Raw genomic sequence first — 16,354 nt, forward strand, 5'->3', positions numbered from 1 at the left:
AACTGAGCATTCAAGCGGTTTGCCACTTTTGCTCTTTATAAATGTCTCACTAAACATCTTCCTGCTTTCAGCTTTTTATTTTTCCTCTTTTGAATTTAGCATTTGGGTGTATTCCTAGGAGTGAAATGATAGAGTGTATAGAGTATAACGTGAGGGGATATGTACATTGGTAAGGTTCTTGATAAATAAATACTGCCTGATCACTTTCTATGAGAATAACATCAGTTTATACTCCAAACAAAATCAAGAGAAAGACTTTATAGAAGCTTTCATAGCCTTTGCTGGTGTTGTTTCCTATTTGACTTTTCTTATATAGAGTTTCCATTAAAATGATTACACATATGTGTGTGTGTATACTTATGTGTATATATATCACTGTCGTATGATATACACATGTAGATTCACACACATTTTATGAAGCATGGGTCAGTGATGGTATTTAAATATCATTTGCCACATGATTTTCATAGGAGCCTATTATCCAGAGTTTGAGGTGCTTACTTTTGGTACTAACTCAGATGCTTACTTTTAGTTATAGCCCTTTAACACCCGTCTAGCCTTTTCTTATCTCTCTTTCAATAAGAGGAAACCTGACCCCCACCTAAGTTTCCAGCTCAAATTTTATAACATCATTGGTCTCAATGTTTATTTTTATGCTTTCCTATTTTTCATGAGAAGCCATACTGGTAGTGTATTTAAAATAATGACACAGGTTCCTTTTTTTGCAGCCGTTTATTTAACTTAAAAGGTGAGTTACAGATAGGCCAGAAATTCTCACAGTATTGTTCCAGTGATTGAAATTTGCGGCACACTGTGTAGGGCGTGAGTTCCAGGAGTAGACCCACTAATGAAAACAAATGGCCTTTGAAAGAACATCGACCAACATTCTCCATAATGCCGGACATAGTTTGGATGTTGAGATTGTTCTTCATCCCTTTTCACTTGTGAATGTGAGGACCACACAGTTGACCATGAGGAGAGTCACTTTTGTATCCAGCAAAAGTTCTGTGGGTCAGTGACCAAGCAAGGAATCTCCTCACTTGGCAGGTTAAGAAAGGGAATACACAGCACTGAAGTATACATAAATCAAGACTGACATTGTGGATAGAATGATTCTGACGATGGGATTAAATAGCTTAATGATAGTCATTGTGAATCACAATGTCAGCTTTAGTATAATTCTAATGATGTACTTGCTAACTCTAATGAGGTTTGATAGAATAAAATTAACAATGTCCAAACAGCTGTATGCTTTCACAACAAAGGAGCCATATCTAAGAGCAGACTGATACATCTTCTCTGTGGGGGATTTTAGTCAATTGATTTGTTTTTTTGTCTTTTAGGATATATTTAAATTTGCAAGAACTTCACCTGTCCCAAGACAAAAGAGGTCCATTGTGGTATCTCCCATTTTAATTCCAGAGAATCAGAGACAACCTTTCCCGAGAGATGTTGGCAAGGTAAGTCAAACAAAGACCAATGCCAGAGAGCATGTTTTTATTATGAGATGAGCATACATGAGGCAAACTGACTCTGACTGGCTTAGCAACCAGCAGGAATTGGCCTCAGTTCCTCTATAGTCAGAGGCCAAAGGGTGTTGCCAAGAAAAGAATGTCAAAAGGTCATGAAAAAGGGATTAAAAAAAAAAAAGTAACACGTTTGAATGTCATGATTTGAAGATCAGCATGGTAGGTAAAGATGCGATAGTTGTGACATGAGGGTGTCGTTGGTTAAGAAATAGACTCACGGCTTTTGTATACAATGTCCAGGCCATCAGCCAGGTAAGTCCCCTTAGTCTAGCAGTATGATGATATGTGTCATTTTATTTAGATCCTAGTTTTCAAATGTGTAGGTCCAGGAACACCCTTGGGGCAGCTCTCTAAAAACAAAATCACATCAAAGCAATTAAACCACACTAACCAGATTGAGCAAGCGCCATTGAATGAATCCGAGCAACTGCTTTTCCATGAAGAAATATTTACTGCTAAATAGGCAGAAATACTGATGTTGCCTGGTCAACACATCCTCTCCCCTCAGGAAAACCGACACGGAGAATCGAATTTTAACCAGTGCATATGTTTCAGGGACCTTGGAATTGGAGCAGTGGTGGTTAGTCGAGTGGATGATCTGAGTGGCTGGTGCTGTTGGATTGTTTATCTATTTGTTGAATAGAAGTGGTATGGAGGTGAGAAGGAATGAGGTGTGTCTAAGGAGAAGATATGTCTGGTTGGCTGCAGTGTAGTAAGCAAGGAGGAGAGCCATACCAGTTGAAGCCAGAAAGGTTGGCCTGCCTTGTGGGCCCTGGAGATGATGGTCACGAGTAGGGTTTTCATTGTACATGCAGCTGGAAACCACTGGAAACCCTCCCAGGTATGCGTGCATCTGAACGTTTGATCCCTCTGGCTGCCTTGTACGGAATGATCTGTGGGAGCAGGATGTAGGGAGGAGTGGACACAAAGAAACAGCCAAGAAGGAGGTTTTACAGTGACCTACGCAAGAGGTTGGGGTGACTTGCATTATTAGGAATCTATTTCTATTGTAAACTAGAAGCATGAATAATTCAATATCCTGATAATAACCATGCTTATGATTTAAACTATCACTGTGCCAAATATGTCTTTCTTTAAGCAAAATCTTGCCAGGTTTCCAGGATATGTTGCAAAGGGAAGCAGAGCTGTTGCAAGTGGACAGTGACAGGGCTGGTGAGTGCTGGCCCTTTGGGCAACACAAGCCTCTGTGGTGGCCTTTGTGAGAGTTCCCTGGAGCCAAGGGGCCAGAGTCCTCAAATCTGCAAGTTTTTTACCCCCAGAAAGTTTGAGACACAAGTTTCATCCTTGTTCTGTAGTTTCTCTTTATGTACACTTAGTGTTTTCAACCCGTGCTATGGCGGGATGGGATAGAAGGCTAAACCAATCCTGCTTCAAGAGCTGTGGACCGCAACACAGCATCACCGGGCTGCTTGCTCGACGTGCCTTTTCTCCCATCCTGCCACAGCACCATGGAAACAGAAACGCTTGGGATGGAGCCAGGAACCTTTTTTTTTTTTCTTACCTTCCAAGTGATTCAGTTATGCACACTCAAGTTTATGGAGGTCCAATCTAAAACACTTTCTCCTCCTCTGCCTACCACTACACTGTAATACTTTCAGTAGTAGAATTTCAGTTAGTTTATTATAGCATTCAGAGAAGGCAATGGCACCCCACTCCAGTACTCCTGCCTGGGAAATCCCATGGGTGGAGGAGCCTGGTAGGCTGCAGTCCATGGGGTCGCAGAGAGTCGGGCACAACTGAGCGACTTCGCTTTCACTTTTCACTTTCATGCATTGGAGAAGGAAATGGCAACCCACTCCAGTATTCTTGCCTGGAGAATCCCAGGGACAGGGGAGCCTGGTGGGCTACCGTCTATGGGGTCGCACAGAGTCGGACATGACTGAAGTGACTTAGCAGCAGCAGCATTATAGCATTAAATAGTTTCCAAGGGTGAATTTTCACATCTCAGTTGTCTGAAAACGTGGTTGTTCTGGTGCAGTTATTACTAACACCACCTATCCCCTTAAACCTGTCCAGCTTTAGACAATAAATTTTTTGTGGTCATCCTAAAGCTTCCTTCAACCCCATGCATTCATCCTGATTATATTTAGGGAGTTTTCACAAGACCCTTTCTTTGAGATCAATAAATATGCAGCTAAGGACACTCTTCTGCATGGTTTCTTACTTATTACAGCCTCAAAACACTATTTTTCTAGCCAAAGACATCTCTCCTCAGCCCCTATGTTTCTGCCCACGTGGGCTTTCAACCTGGATTCTCTACAAACAACAGCTTTTCCAAGTGCCGTAGTCTAGGAACATCGTAATGGTGTGAAAGCCTCCCAAACCTCCAGATGGCTTTTACACAATAACTGCATAACTGCACTGCCTTGCAAAAATTATGTATTTGTCCATGCTTCTTAGGCCTTTGAAAGGACATATTTTCCTCTCTGTGTCTGCTTGTTTTTACTCATTCCTCTTATTCTTTTCTTTATATCTTGTATCCTATCCTAATCAGTTCCACCAACAGCTGACGAGCAAGGCTCTGTCGAGCTGTGGGAGGGTGTGGGAGTCTTCACAAATACTGGGCAGGCTGGGAGAAGGGAAAGGAGATGGGAGAGGCTAGGCTCTGGCCTCCACACATCACCACTCCCATCCACCCAAACTCTCCAAGTCAGGCAGCTCTAACTTTATAAATACTATATATCAGATTTTAGTGTAGAATGCCATTTGAAGAAGAGATTCTGTGGGCATAAAGTATAAAGACAGTTGTCTTACTCCGGGTTCCCTCAGACAAGAATTCAAATGCAAGTCTTTTCTGTACCAGTAATACTGGTAAGGACCTCCCAGGTGGCTCAATGGTAAGGGAATCTACCTGCCAAGCAGGAAACATGGTTTGATCCTTGGAATGGGAAGATGCCCTGGAGAAATAAATGGCAACCCACCCTGGTATTCTTGCCTGGGAAATCCCATGGACAGAGGAACCTGGCAGGCTACAGTCCTTGGGGTTGCAAAAGTTGGACACGATTTAGTGACTAAACAGCAACAGCAGCAGCAATACAGGTAAGGGAGTGAAGGAGTGCAGTGGGTAAGGGACGGCAGGCAGCTGAGAGCAGCCAGTGGCGAAGCCTGCTTGCCTCTGTGGTGGACTGGACTACAGTCCCATGGAGAAAGGCCAGGAAACCATGTCAAGCACACTCCCAGGGTAATCCTGGCTGTGAGGGCGGGAGTTGGGCATTTATATACCAACCCTGTCAGTCTGGTTGAGGGCTGCTCCCAGAGGTGTAAATCCCTCAGTGCCTCTGCTGTGCCCTGTGCTCTGTGCCAACGGGCCTCTGAAACCTGGAGGAGAGTCTTTAGGCATCACAGCAGCTGGAAGTCCGCTGGTGTGCACTGAAAAGATAGGGTCCAAGGTGAAGTCCAAGGGACGAGGACTGGGCACTGATGAATTCTGCTCCATCACTGAACTTGCCGTAAACACTTCTGCTTTGCAGGCTAGGTTTTCTCTGTCTTTGTCTCATCCCCTGTTTCCAGCTCATTTCTCAACCAACTTTCTTATGCCCCATGCCTTTGAAGCCACTGCACTTGCCCCTCTCCACTAATAAGTACTTGCTACATACCAGCAGCAAAAACCTCTGAAATTCAACCCAGTTCATATCAACAAGTATGTATTCCACATCTGCTATTTACAAGACACTGTGCACAAGGCTGCTAATGTAATGGCAAAGGAAACAGTCCTTGACCTCACAGGATTAGAGATGAGTAGAAAAAGTCGTCAAAATTCTTTGTCACAGTAGAGTGTAATCACTTTTCATCTATTGTGTTGAATTTTCATTAAAAAGGAAAAACAAAAACATGAGGGTCATCCTCCAAGGTGCCAAACGAGGCTCTGGGTATGCTGTGACCTGTCCGAGATTCAGTCAGTTCAGTCACTCAGTCGTGTCTGATTCTGTGCGACGCCATGGACTGCAGCGTGTCAGGCTTCCCTGTCCATCACCAACTCCTGGAGCTTGCTCATTTGGCGCCTTGAAGGATGACCTGTCCACAGTCACATACTTAATGGCAGAGGCAGGCTCTGTGCCAGCTCTTGGACATTTCACAGTCTATGCTCCTACCAGTGGGCTCACGGCTACTCAGTGCAATCATATCCTTGCTGAGAATTACTTTCTTTAAAATATCATTAAAACTAACCTTAATTCCTTGAAATGTACCAGAAAATGAGATGATTAGAGGGGCAGGTCAATGGATAGATAAATGACAAAGCAAGTATAGGAAAATGTTAATGGTGGACTCTAGGTGGTGAGCGCAGTTGATCACTGTGAACATCTTTCAACTTTCCTATTTGTTTGGAAATGTCATACTATTGTTTTGGGAAAGATTCAGTTCAGTTCAGTTGCTCAGTTGTGTCTGATTCTTCATAACCCCATGAATTATAGCACACCAGGCCTCCATGTCCATCACCAACTCCTGGAGTTCACTCAAACCCACATCCATCGAGTCGGTGATGCAATCCAGCCATCTCATCCTCTGTCGTCCCCTTCTCCTCCTGCCCCCAATCCCTCCCAGCATCAGGGTCTTTTCCAATGAGTCAACCCTTTGCATGAGGTGGCCAAAGTACTGGAGTTTCACCTTTAGCATCATTCCTTCCAAAGAACACCCAGGGCTGATCTCCTTCAGAATGGACTGGTTGGATCTCCTTGCAGTCAAAGGAACCCTCAAGAGTCTTCTCCAACACCACAGTTCATTCTTCGGTGCTCAGCTTTCTTCACAGTCCAAATCTCATATCCATACATGACTACTGGAAAAACCATAGCCTTGACTAGATGGACCTTTGTTGGCAAAGTAATGTCTCTGCTTTGGAATATGCTATCTAGGTTGGTCATAACTTTCCTTCCGAGGAGTAAGTGTCTGTTAATTTCATGGCTGCAGTCACCATCTGCAGTGATTTTGGAGCCCCCAAAAATAAAGTCTGACACTGTTTCCACTGTTTCCCCATCTATTTCCCATGAAGTGATGGGACCAGATGCCATGATTTTTGTTTTCTGAATGTTGAGCTTTAAGCCAACCGTTTCACTCTCCTCTTTCACTTTCATCAAGAGGTGCCGGGGTCCAGCCCCGGTGGATCCAGGGAATTCGAAGGGTGGATGGCGTTGGCGTGGAAAGACTTGTTTATTGATTGATAAAAGATTAGACTATAGCGTAGTAGGAAGATTAAGTGGAGGAAGAGGGCTGAATAGCTTGGTTTACGCGGAAGACCAATAAAATTCCAGACAAGGAATTTGCACCATCTATGTTGGGCCACCAGCGCCCGCTTGAATATCTAAGGGTGCCTTGCCTTAAGCTCCCTTTCATGCGGGTCTTAACAGCCAGGGCAAGTAAGTAGACCTGGCGAGCCTCCACGCCCCAGGTGGAGATTCAGCCTGAAATTAAAGTAAAGAGCAGAGAGAGGGAAAGGGAGAGAAGAAGAGAGAGAGAAAGACACGGGGGGGGGGGGGGGGGGGGGGGGGAGCCAGAGTCCTTAGAAACCAGGCCGAGAGACTAGTTCAAGAAACTGGTCTGAGAAGCTGGTTCGAGAAACTGGTCCCATCCTTTATTGTTCAGAAGGCCTTTTATACTTTTGATAAAATATGGAGATCAATGGGTAACACAAAATTATGTAGCGTTCGCCACCCAGATTCTTTCTGTACATCATTTTGTATACAAAAGGTCTCAGGTGATTTACATTATCTTTTGGCCAAGAGGCTTGTTAATAGTTTTTGGCTCTCTTCCTTAATGAATGTGAATTTTGTTTCCCCTGAAGTGTTTTTCTTTAATCTACATCTCCTTAAAGCACTGAAGTTACATCTCTATAGAACAAAGGTGCAGTGGGTTATAACAAAGAAGGTACTTAACTCAAAGATCTAATGTTGCTAATACAAGGTCTACTACTTGTTTTTCTATATACCAACTATATCTACAAATAAAGGATATGAAAATTTGGCAGCAAGTATTGACTCAACAAATGAAACTTTTAATCAGTCCTATTCTAAAGATTTTGACTCCTCGGAAGCTCCTACATTCCTAGGATGTTTTAAGCTTCCTGTGCCTCCTGCGGTCAGGAGGCCTCAAACAATCACATGCGCAGCTGTACAAGTCCTGCAGGCAGGCTAGAAAGCCATCGGAGGGGTTTTTGGATTGAAACACTCTTTCAAATGCAGAAGACTAAAGCCCTGAATTGACTTTTTCCAGAAAATGTCAGAAGAGTAGAAAAGCAGAGCACAAAAACTGGCAGATTTTTGTTGGGGTACATGCTTAGGAATTTCCAGAGGGGCCCCTGAAGTCTGAGCACGGCTTGCGTATGTCAGCTTCCTTCCTCATGACCTTGTCACGGGCGGGATTCCTCACACTGGCTCCCGGCAAAGAGGCTTTTGAGTTCCTCTTCACTTTCTTCCATGAGGGTGGTGTCATCTGCATATCTGAGATTATTGATATTTCTCCCAGCAATCTTCATTCCAGCTTGTGCTTCTTCCAGCCCAGCGTTTCTCATGATGTGCTCTGCATATAAGTTAAATAAGTAGGGTGACAATATACAGCCTTGACGTATTCCTTTTCCTATTTGGAACCAGTCTGTTGTTCCATGTCCAGTTCTAACTGTTGCTTCCTGACCTGCATATAGGTTTCTCAAGAGGCAGGTCAGGTGGTCTGTATTCCCATCTCTTTCAGAGATACGTGGGGTATCTCTTCAGGGCTGCTCCAGCAAAGTGCAGCCGCAGCTCCTTACTTTGGATGAGGGGTATCTCCTCACCGCCCCCCCTCCTGACTTTGAACATGGAGTGGCTCCTTTCAGCCCTCCTGCACCTGCGCAGCCACCGCTCCTTGGACGTGGGGTTGCTCCTCTGGGAAACATTAGTTAGTTAGTTAGTTAGTTAGTTAGTTAGTTCAGTCGCTCAGTAGTGTCCGACTGTTTGCGACCCCATGAATTGCAGCACGCCAGGCTTCCCTGCCCATCACCAACTCCCGGAGTTCACTCAGACTCGCGTTCATCGTGTCAGTGATGCCATCCAGCCATCTCATCCTCTGTCGTCCCCTTCTCCTCCTGCCCCCAATCCCTCCCAGCATCAGAGTCTTTTCCAATGAGTCAACTCTTCACATGAGGTGGCCAAAGTATTGGAGTTTCAGCTTTAGCATCATTCCTTCCAAAGAAATCCCAGGGCTGATCTCCTTCAGAATGGACTGGTTGGATCTCCTTGCAGTCCAAGGGTCTTCTCCAACACCACAGTTCAAAAGCATCAATTCTTCGGTGCTCAGCCTTCTTCACAGTCCAACTCTCACATCCATACATGACCATTGGAAAAACCATAGCCTTGACTAGACGGACCTTAGTTGGCAAAGTAATGTCTCTGCTTTTGAATATGCTATCTAGGTTGGTCATAACTTTTCTTCCAAAGAGTAAGCGTCTTTTAATTTCATGGCTGCAGTCACCATCTGCAGTGATTTTGGAGCCCCCAAAAATAAAGTCTGACACTGTTTCCCCTGTTTCCCCATCTATTTCCCATGGGGTGATGGGACCAGATGCCATGATCTTCGTTTTCTGAATGTTGAGCTTTAAGCCAACTTTTTCACTCTCCACTTTCACTTTCATCAAGAGGCTTTTGAGTTCCTCTTCACTTTCTGCCATAAGGGTCGTGTCATCTGCATATCTGAGGTTATTGATATTTCTCCCGGCAATCTTGATTCCAGCTTGTGTTTCTTTCAGTCCAGCGTTTCTCATTATGTACTTTGCATATAAGTTAAATAGGCAGGGTGACAATATACAGCCTTGACGTACTCCTTTCCCTATTTGGAACCAGTCTGTTGTTCCATGTCCAGTTCTAACTGTTGCTTCCTGGCCTGCACACAGATTTCACTAAATATATACCTTATTACAAAAGGAACAAGAGCTGGCATATTGACACAAAAGTACTGGGTCTTACAATTCAAGAGAATAAATGGAGACCAAAGATATGTCTCTTTACTTTCTTTCTGTCATATTTTAATCACAGTCTGAATTTCTTTAAAGAAAGAAGATCCATACAGTATAGGGTAATAATGAAAGTAAGGTGCTATAGCAAATTAGCCCCCTGTGGCAGATTTTTCACAGCTGGAGGCTGTGCCATGTAGCATTGTATTTACAGAAAGGGTATACAGGCAGCTGTAAGTATTAGGCAAAGTTTTGAAATATGCACATTTTATCTATCTGCCAAGTCATTAATTAGTTGATAATTTAGCTAAATTATTAAAATTTGGGGGCTTATTTTCCAATATAACTCCCAGTGTTTGTATCAAAAAAAGAGTAAAAATCCTGGTTGTGAATATACTTTCTCAAGCCTGTGAGTCCTTTCCCATTTTTGAAGTCTAGACAGCAAGGAGAATCTGAGAGTATATGTCCTGGAGAGAAATATGTAGTTCCCAACATATGCTTTTTTCCCCCCCCCCCTTCAATGTGTGACTGTTTCAAAATTTGGGCCATAAATAAGTTCTCGGTTTTACCAATTTTCCCTGATAAATATTTGATTGCGTTTCTAGAGATTTTTGAGTTCTTGGGCCCAATTGATTGAGAGCAGGGGACATTAAATCTGCGAGGCAGCAAGGAGTTCTTTGGGAGACATATTTTATTCTGTTTTATATTAAGTTTGAAAGACAAGTCATTTATGAAATGCTTATTAGAGATTCTACTTTCATCACAAACCCTTTTCATCAAAACCAATGAAAGTGCATTTTACTGAAAATCCTTTTTTTATATCCACTATAAATTGGTAGAATGGGCCTTTAGAAGGACATCTTTAACCCATGATGGAAGAAATATGTAATGGGACCATGTGCTCTTCGTAAAGGGAATCAACATAGATCATTAGACCAAATGATAAAAACCACTCAACCAGGACCCTGCTTTGATTGTGTCATGAATGTAAGTCACACATGAGGACAATTTACAGCAAGTCCTAAATATTTTTCAGAGTTCTGGATGTGTGGTTGGTTAGCAGTCCCCCCACATCTAGGTACTCTCTTATGCCCACCTGTGCAAAAAGGTGCTAAGGAGTCTTACAGTCTGGAAATTGAATTTGTTTCACTCAGTTTAATAGTCTTTGCAGCACTTTGAGAACCCATGGGTGCCAAGTTGCATCCCTAGCAGCTGGACCAGAATGCTAATAACTAGATCTGTCTCCCCTGAGCCCCGCTCCAGCTCATCTCCTTACTAACACGTAGACTTAGGGTGCTCTGCTGCATCCTGTGGCCTGATGTGTTTCATGGAATCACCACCCACCTTTTAAAATCCATCATTTCACATCTTTTATTCAAGTCCAACTAATATCTCATCTCAGAAATTTACATCTGTTTAATTTCCCCATTTTAAAACAAATAGCAGTTTATTCAGTAACTAAAAGTTTTTATTGATTCTTGTATCAGTTCAGTTCAGTCGCTCAGTTGTGTCCAATTCTTTGTGACCCCATGGACTGCAGCACGCCAGGCTTCCCTGTCTATCACCAACTCCCGAAGCTTGCTCAAACTCATGTCTATCAAGTTGGTGATGCCATCCAACCATCTCATCCTCTGTTGTCCCCTTCCCCTCCCACCTTCAATCTTTCCCAGCATCAGGGTCTTTTCAAATGAGTCAGTTCTTCGCATCAGGTGGCCAAAGTATTGAAGTTTCAGCTTCATCATCAGTCCTTCCAATGAATATTCAAGACTGATTTCCTTTAGGATTAACTGGTTGGATTTCCTTGCAATCCAAGGGACTCTAAAGAGTCTTCTCCAACACCACAGTTCAAAGGCATTACTCCTTCAGCAATCAGCTTTCTTTATAATCTAACTCTCACATCCATACATGACTACTGGAAAAACCATAGCTTTAACTAGATGGGCCTTTCTTGGCAAAGTAATGTCTCTGCTTTTTAAAATGCTTTCTTAGGTTGGTCATAGCTTTTCTTCCAAGGAGCGAGCATCTTTTAATTTCATGGCTGCAGTCACCATCTGCAGTGATTTTGGAGTCCAAAAATATAAAGTCTGTTACTGTTTCCATTGTTTCCCCATCTATTCCCATGAAGTGATGGGACCAGATGCCATGATCTTAGTTTTCTGAATGTTGAGTTTTAAGCCAACTTTTTCACTCTCCTCTTTCACTTTCATCAAGAAGCTCTTCACTTTCTGCCATGAGGGTGGTATCATCTGCATATCTGCAGTTATTGATGTTTCTCCCAGCAATCTTGATTCCAGCTTGGCTTCATCCAGCCTGGCATTTTGTATGATATACTCTGCATGTAAGTTAAATAAGCTGGCTGACAATATACAGCCTTGACATACTCCTTTCCCAATTTGGAACCAGTCTTGTTTCATGTCCAGTTCTAACTGTTGCTTCTTGACCTGTTTACAGATTTCTCAGAAGGCACATTTCTCAGAGATAGTAATCCCATCTCTTTAAGAATTTTCCATATTTTGCTGTGATCCACACACTCAAAGGCTTTGGTGTAGTCAATAAAGCAGACGTTTTTCTGGAACTCTCTTGCTTTTTCGATGATCCAGTGGATGTTGGCAATTTGATCTCTGGTTCCTCTGCCTTTTCTAAATCCAGTTTGAGCATCTGGAAGTTCATGGTTCATGTACTCGTGAAGCCTGGCTTGGAGAATTTTGAGCATTACTTTGCCAGAATATAAGATGAGTGCAATTTTGTAGTAGTTAGAGCATTCCTGGAGAAGGGAATGGCAAGCCACTTCAGTATTCTTGCCTTGAGAACCCCATGAACAGTATGAAAAGGCAAAATGATAGGATACTGAAAGAGGAACTCCCCAGATCAGTAGGTGCCCAATATGCTACTGGAGATCAGTGGAGAAATAACTCCAGAAAGAATGAAGGGATGGAGCCAAAGCAAAAACAATACCCAGTTGTGGATGTGACTGGTGATAGAAGTAAGGTCCAATGCTGTAAAGAGCAATATTGCATAGGAACCTGGAATGTCAGGTCCATGAATCAAGGCAAATTGGAAGTGGTCAAACAAGAGATAGCAAGAGTGAATGTCTACATTCTAGGAATCAATGAACTAAAATGGACTGGAATGGGTGAATTTAACTCAGATGACCATTATATCTACTACTGCGGGCAGAAATCCCTCAGAAGAAATGGAGTAGCCATCATGGTCAACAAAAGAGCCCGAAATGCAGTACTTGGATACAATCTCAAAAATGACAGAATGATCTCTGTTCATTTCCAAGGCAAACCATTCAATATCACAGTAATCCAAGTCTATGTCCAAACTAGTAATGCTGAAAAAGCTGAAGTTGAACGGATCTATGAAGACCTACAAGACCTTTTAGAGCGAACATCCAAAAAAGATGTCCTTTTCATTATAGGGGACTGGAATGCAAAAGTAAGAAGTCAAGAAACACCTGGAGTAACAGGCAAATTTGGCCTTGGAATACGGTGTGAAGCAGGGCAAAGACTAATAGAGTTCTGCCAAGAGAATGCACTGGTCATAGCAAACACTATCTTCCAACAACACAGGAGAAGCCTCTACACATGGACATCACCAGATGGTCAACACTGATGGTCAAATCAGATTGATTATAATCTTTGCAGCAAAAGATGGAGAAGCTCTATACAGTCAGCAAAAACAAAACCAGGACCTGACTGTGGCTCAGATCATGAGCTCCTTATTGCCAAATTCAGACTTAAATTGAAAAAAGCATGGAAAACCACTAGACCATTCAGGTTTGACCTAAATCAAATCCCTTATGACTATACAGTGGAAGTGTGAAAGAGAGTTAAGGGACTAGATCTGATAGATAGATTGCCTGATGAACTGTGGACTGAGGTTCATGACATTGTAGAGGAGACAGGGATCAAGACCATCCCTGTGGAAAAGAAATGCAAAAAAGAAAAATGGCTGTCTGGGGAGGCCTTACAAATAGCTGTGAAAAGAAGAGAAGTGAAAAGCAAAGCAGAAAAGGAAAGATATAAGTATCTGAATGCAGAGTTCCAAAGAATAGCAAGAAGAGATAAGAAAGCCTTCCTCAGCGATCAATGCAAAGAAATAGAGGAAAACAATAGAATGGGAAAGACTAGAGATCTCTTCAAGAAATTTAGAGATACCAAGGGAACATTTCATGCAAAGATGGGCTCGATAAAGGACAGAAATGGTAGGGACCTAACAGAAGCAGAAGATATTAAGAAGAGGTGGCAAGAATACACAGAAGAACTGTACAAAAAAAGATCTTCATGACCAAGATAATCATGATGGTATGATCACTCACCTAGAGCCAGACATCCTGGAATGTGAAGTCAAGTGGGCCTTAGAAATCATCACTACGAGCAAAGCTAGTGGAGGTGATGGAATTCCAGTTGAGCTATTTCAAATCCTGAAAGATGATGCTGTGAAAGTGCTGCACTCAATATGCCAGCAAATTTGGAAAACTCAGCAGTGGCCACAGGACTAGAAAAGGACAGTTTTCATTCCAATCCCGAAGAAAGGCAATGCCAAAGAATGCTCAAACTACTGCACAATTGCACTCATCTCACACACTAGTAAAGTAATGCTCAAAATTCTCCAAGCCAGGCTTCAGCAATACGTGAACCATGAACTTCCTGATGTTCAAGCTGGTTTTAGAAAAGGCAGAGAAACCAGAGATCAAATTGCCAACATCCACTGGATCATGGAAAAAGCAAGAGAGTTCCAGAAAAACATCTATTTCTGCTTTACTGACTATGCCAAAGCTTTTGTCTGTGTGGATCACAATAAACTGTGGAAAATTCTTCAAGAGATGGGAATACCAGGCTACCTTATCTGCCTCTTGTGAAACCTATATGCAGGTCAGGAAGCAACAGTTAGAACTGGACATGGAACAACAGACTGGTTCCAAATAGGAAAAGGAGTACATCAAGGCTGTATATTGTCACCCTGCCTATTTAACTTCTATGCAGAGTACATCATGAGAAATGCTGGGCTGGAGGAAGCAGAAGCTGGAATGAAGATTGCTGGGAGAAATATCAACAACCTCAGATATGCAGATGACACCACCCTTATGGCAGAAAGTGAAGAGGAACTAAAAAGCTTCTTGATGAAAGTGAAAGAGGAGAGTGAAAAAGTTGGCTTAAAGCTCAACATTCAGAAAACAAAGATCATGGCATTTGGTCACATCTCTTCATGGGAAATAGATGGGGAAACAGTGGAAACAGTCTCAGACTTTTTTTTTTTTTTGGTCTCCAAAATCACTGCAGATGGTGATTGCAGCCATGAAATTAAAAGACGCTTACTCTTTGGAAGGAAAGTTATGACCAACCTAGATAGCATATTTCAAAGCAGAGACATTACTTTGCCAACAAAGGTCCATCTAGTCAAGGCTATGGTTTTTCCTGTGGTCATGTATGGACGTGAGAGTTGGACTGTGAAGAAAGCTGAATGCCGAAGAATTGATGCTTTTGAACTGTGGTGTTGGAGAAGACTCTTGAGAGTCCCTTGGACTGCAATGAGATCCAACCAATCTATTCTAAGGGAGATCAGCCCTGGGTATTCTTTGGAAGGAATGATGCTAAAGCTGAAACTCCAGTACTTTGGCCACCTCATGGGAAGAGTTGACTCATTTGAAAAGACCCTGATGGTGGGAAATATTGAGGGCAGGAGGAGAAGGGGACGACCGAGGATGAGATGGCTGGATGGCATTACCAACTCGATGGACCTGGGTTTGAGTGAACTCTGGGAGTTGGTGATGGACAGGGAGGCCTGGCATGCTGCGATTCATGGGATTGCAAAGAGTCGGACATGACTGAGCGACTGAACTGAACTGAACTGAGCATTCCTTGGCATTTCCTTTCTTTGGTATTGTAATGAAAACTGACCTTTTCCAGTCCTGTGGCCACTGCTGAGTTTTCCAAATTTGCTGGCATATTGAGTGCAGCACTTTCACAGCATTATCTTTTAGGATTTGAAATAGCTCAACTGGAATTCCATCACCTCCACTAGCTTTTTTGTATAGGAGAGAAATTTTAATATTGGTGATATGTTTTAATTATAATTTAAGTGATCATAGCTGCTTTGTTGTTAGACAGGAGTTAACAGAGCATTATATGATCAGTCTGTATGTTTCCGACAAATTTTAATTTTCCACAGTGGCAGAGAAGCTTCCAGATATATTGCTTGGCAGTCAACCATTATGTCAGGTCATATAAGCATCCTTTAATATTGTCGATGTCCAAAACCTCAGTGCTGAAAATTTCCTGGTGAGATGAGCTGAAGAAGTGATTTCTACATTCAGCAACCCCAACTGTACCTACCACTTTCTGATTTCCATGACTGAACTCTTCTCACTTCCTGGGACACACCTTCTTCATCCTCACTCTGTATGGCCACCCCGTTACACTCTAAGGCAGCACATCCATTGGAACACTTGCTCCATTGCAGAAAGTCCCACGTCTACTCTGGCAGCGTGACAGCGTCTAACTGCAGGTGTTGAGCACTTGCAATATGGCTGCTGCTGCAGTTGATGAACTGGATTTTTATACTTCATTAAATTTTAGCATATTTATTTATCTATATATCCACTTACTGATTTATATTTGGCTGTACCATGAGGCATGAGGGATCTTAGCTCCCTGACCACGGATCAGACCTGTGCCCCCTATATTGGGAGCACAGAGTCTTAACCACTGGCTTTCCAGGGAAGTTCCAAAATATAATTAATTTTATTTTGAACTTAAAAACTACTACTTGATCCAATTATTAAAACAACTTCTCATGTGAATGCAACTTTTCAACTATAATTTTTTTTAATGAAGTATAGCAGGAGACACAAGAGACATGGATTTGATCCCTGGGTCAGAAG

At 42.6% G+C, this 16,354-nt stretch overlaps 1 protein-coding gene across 4 annotated transcripts in view; it reads left to right on the forward strand.

Moving 5' to 3' along the window:
- The window catches only part of CDH13 (cadherin 13), a 1,037,580-nt gene that overhangs the window by 464,787 nt on the left and 556,439 nt on the right, over window positions 1-16,354 (forward strand). For all 4 annotated transcript variants that reach the window (XM_004014934.6, XM_060398282.1, XM_060398281.1 and 1 more), the window contains one exon: window positions 1,344-1,460. In XM_004014934.6, coding sequence (XP_004014983.2) covers window positions 1,344-1,460 — 117 coding nt within the window. The remainder of the gene's footprint in view (window positions 1-1,343; window positions 1,461-16,354) is intronic.

This window comes from Ovis aries, chromosome 14 (genome assembly GCF_016772045.2).
Source record: "Ovis aries strain OAR_USU_Benz2616 breed Rambouillet chromosome 14, ARS-UI_Ramb_v3.0, whole genome shotgun sequence".
In the NCBI taxonomy this organism is placed as follows: Eukaryota; Metazoa; Chordata; class Mammalia; order Artiodactyla; family Bovidae; genus Ovis; species Ovis aries.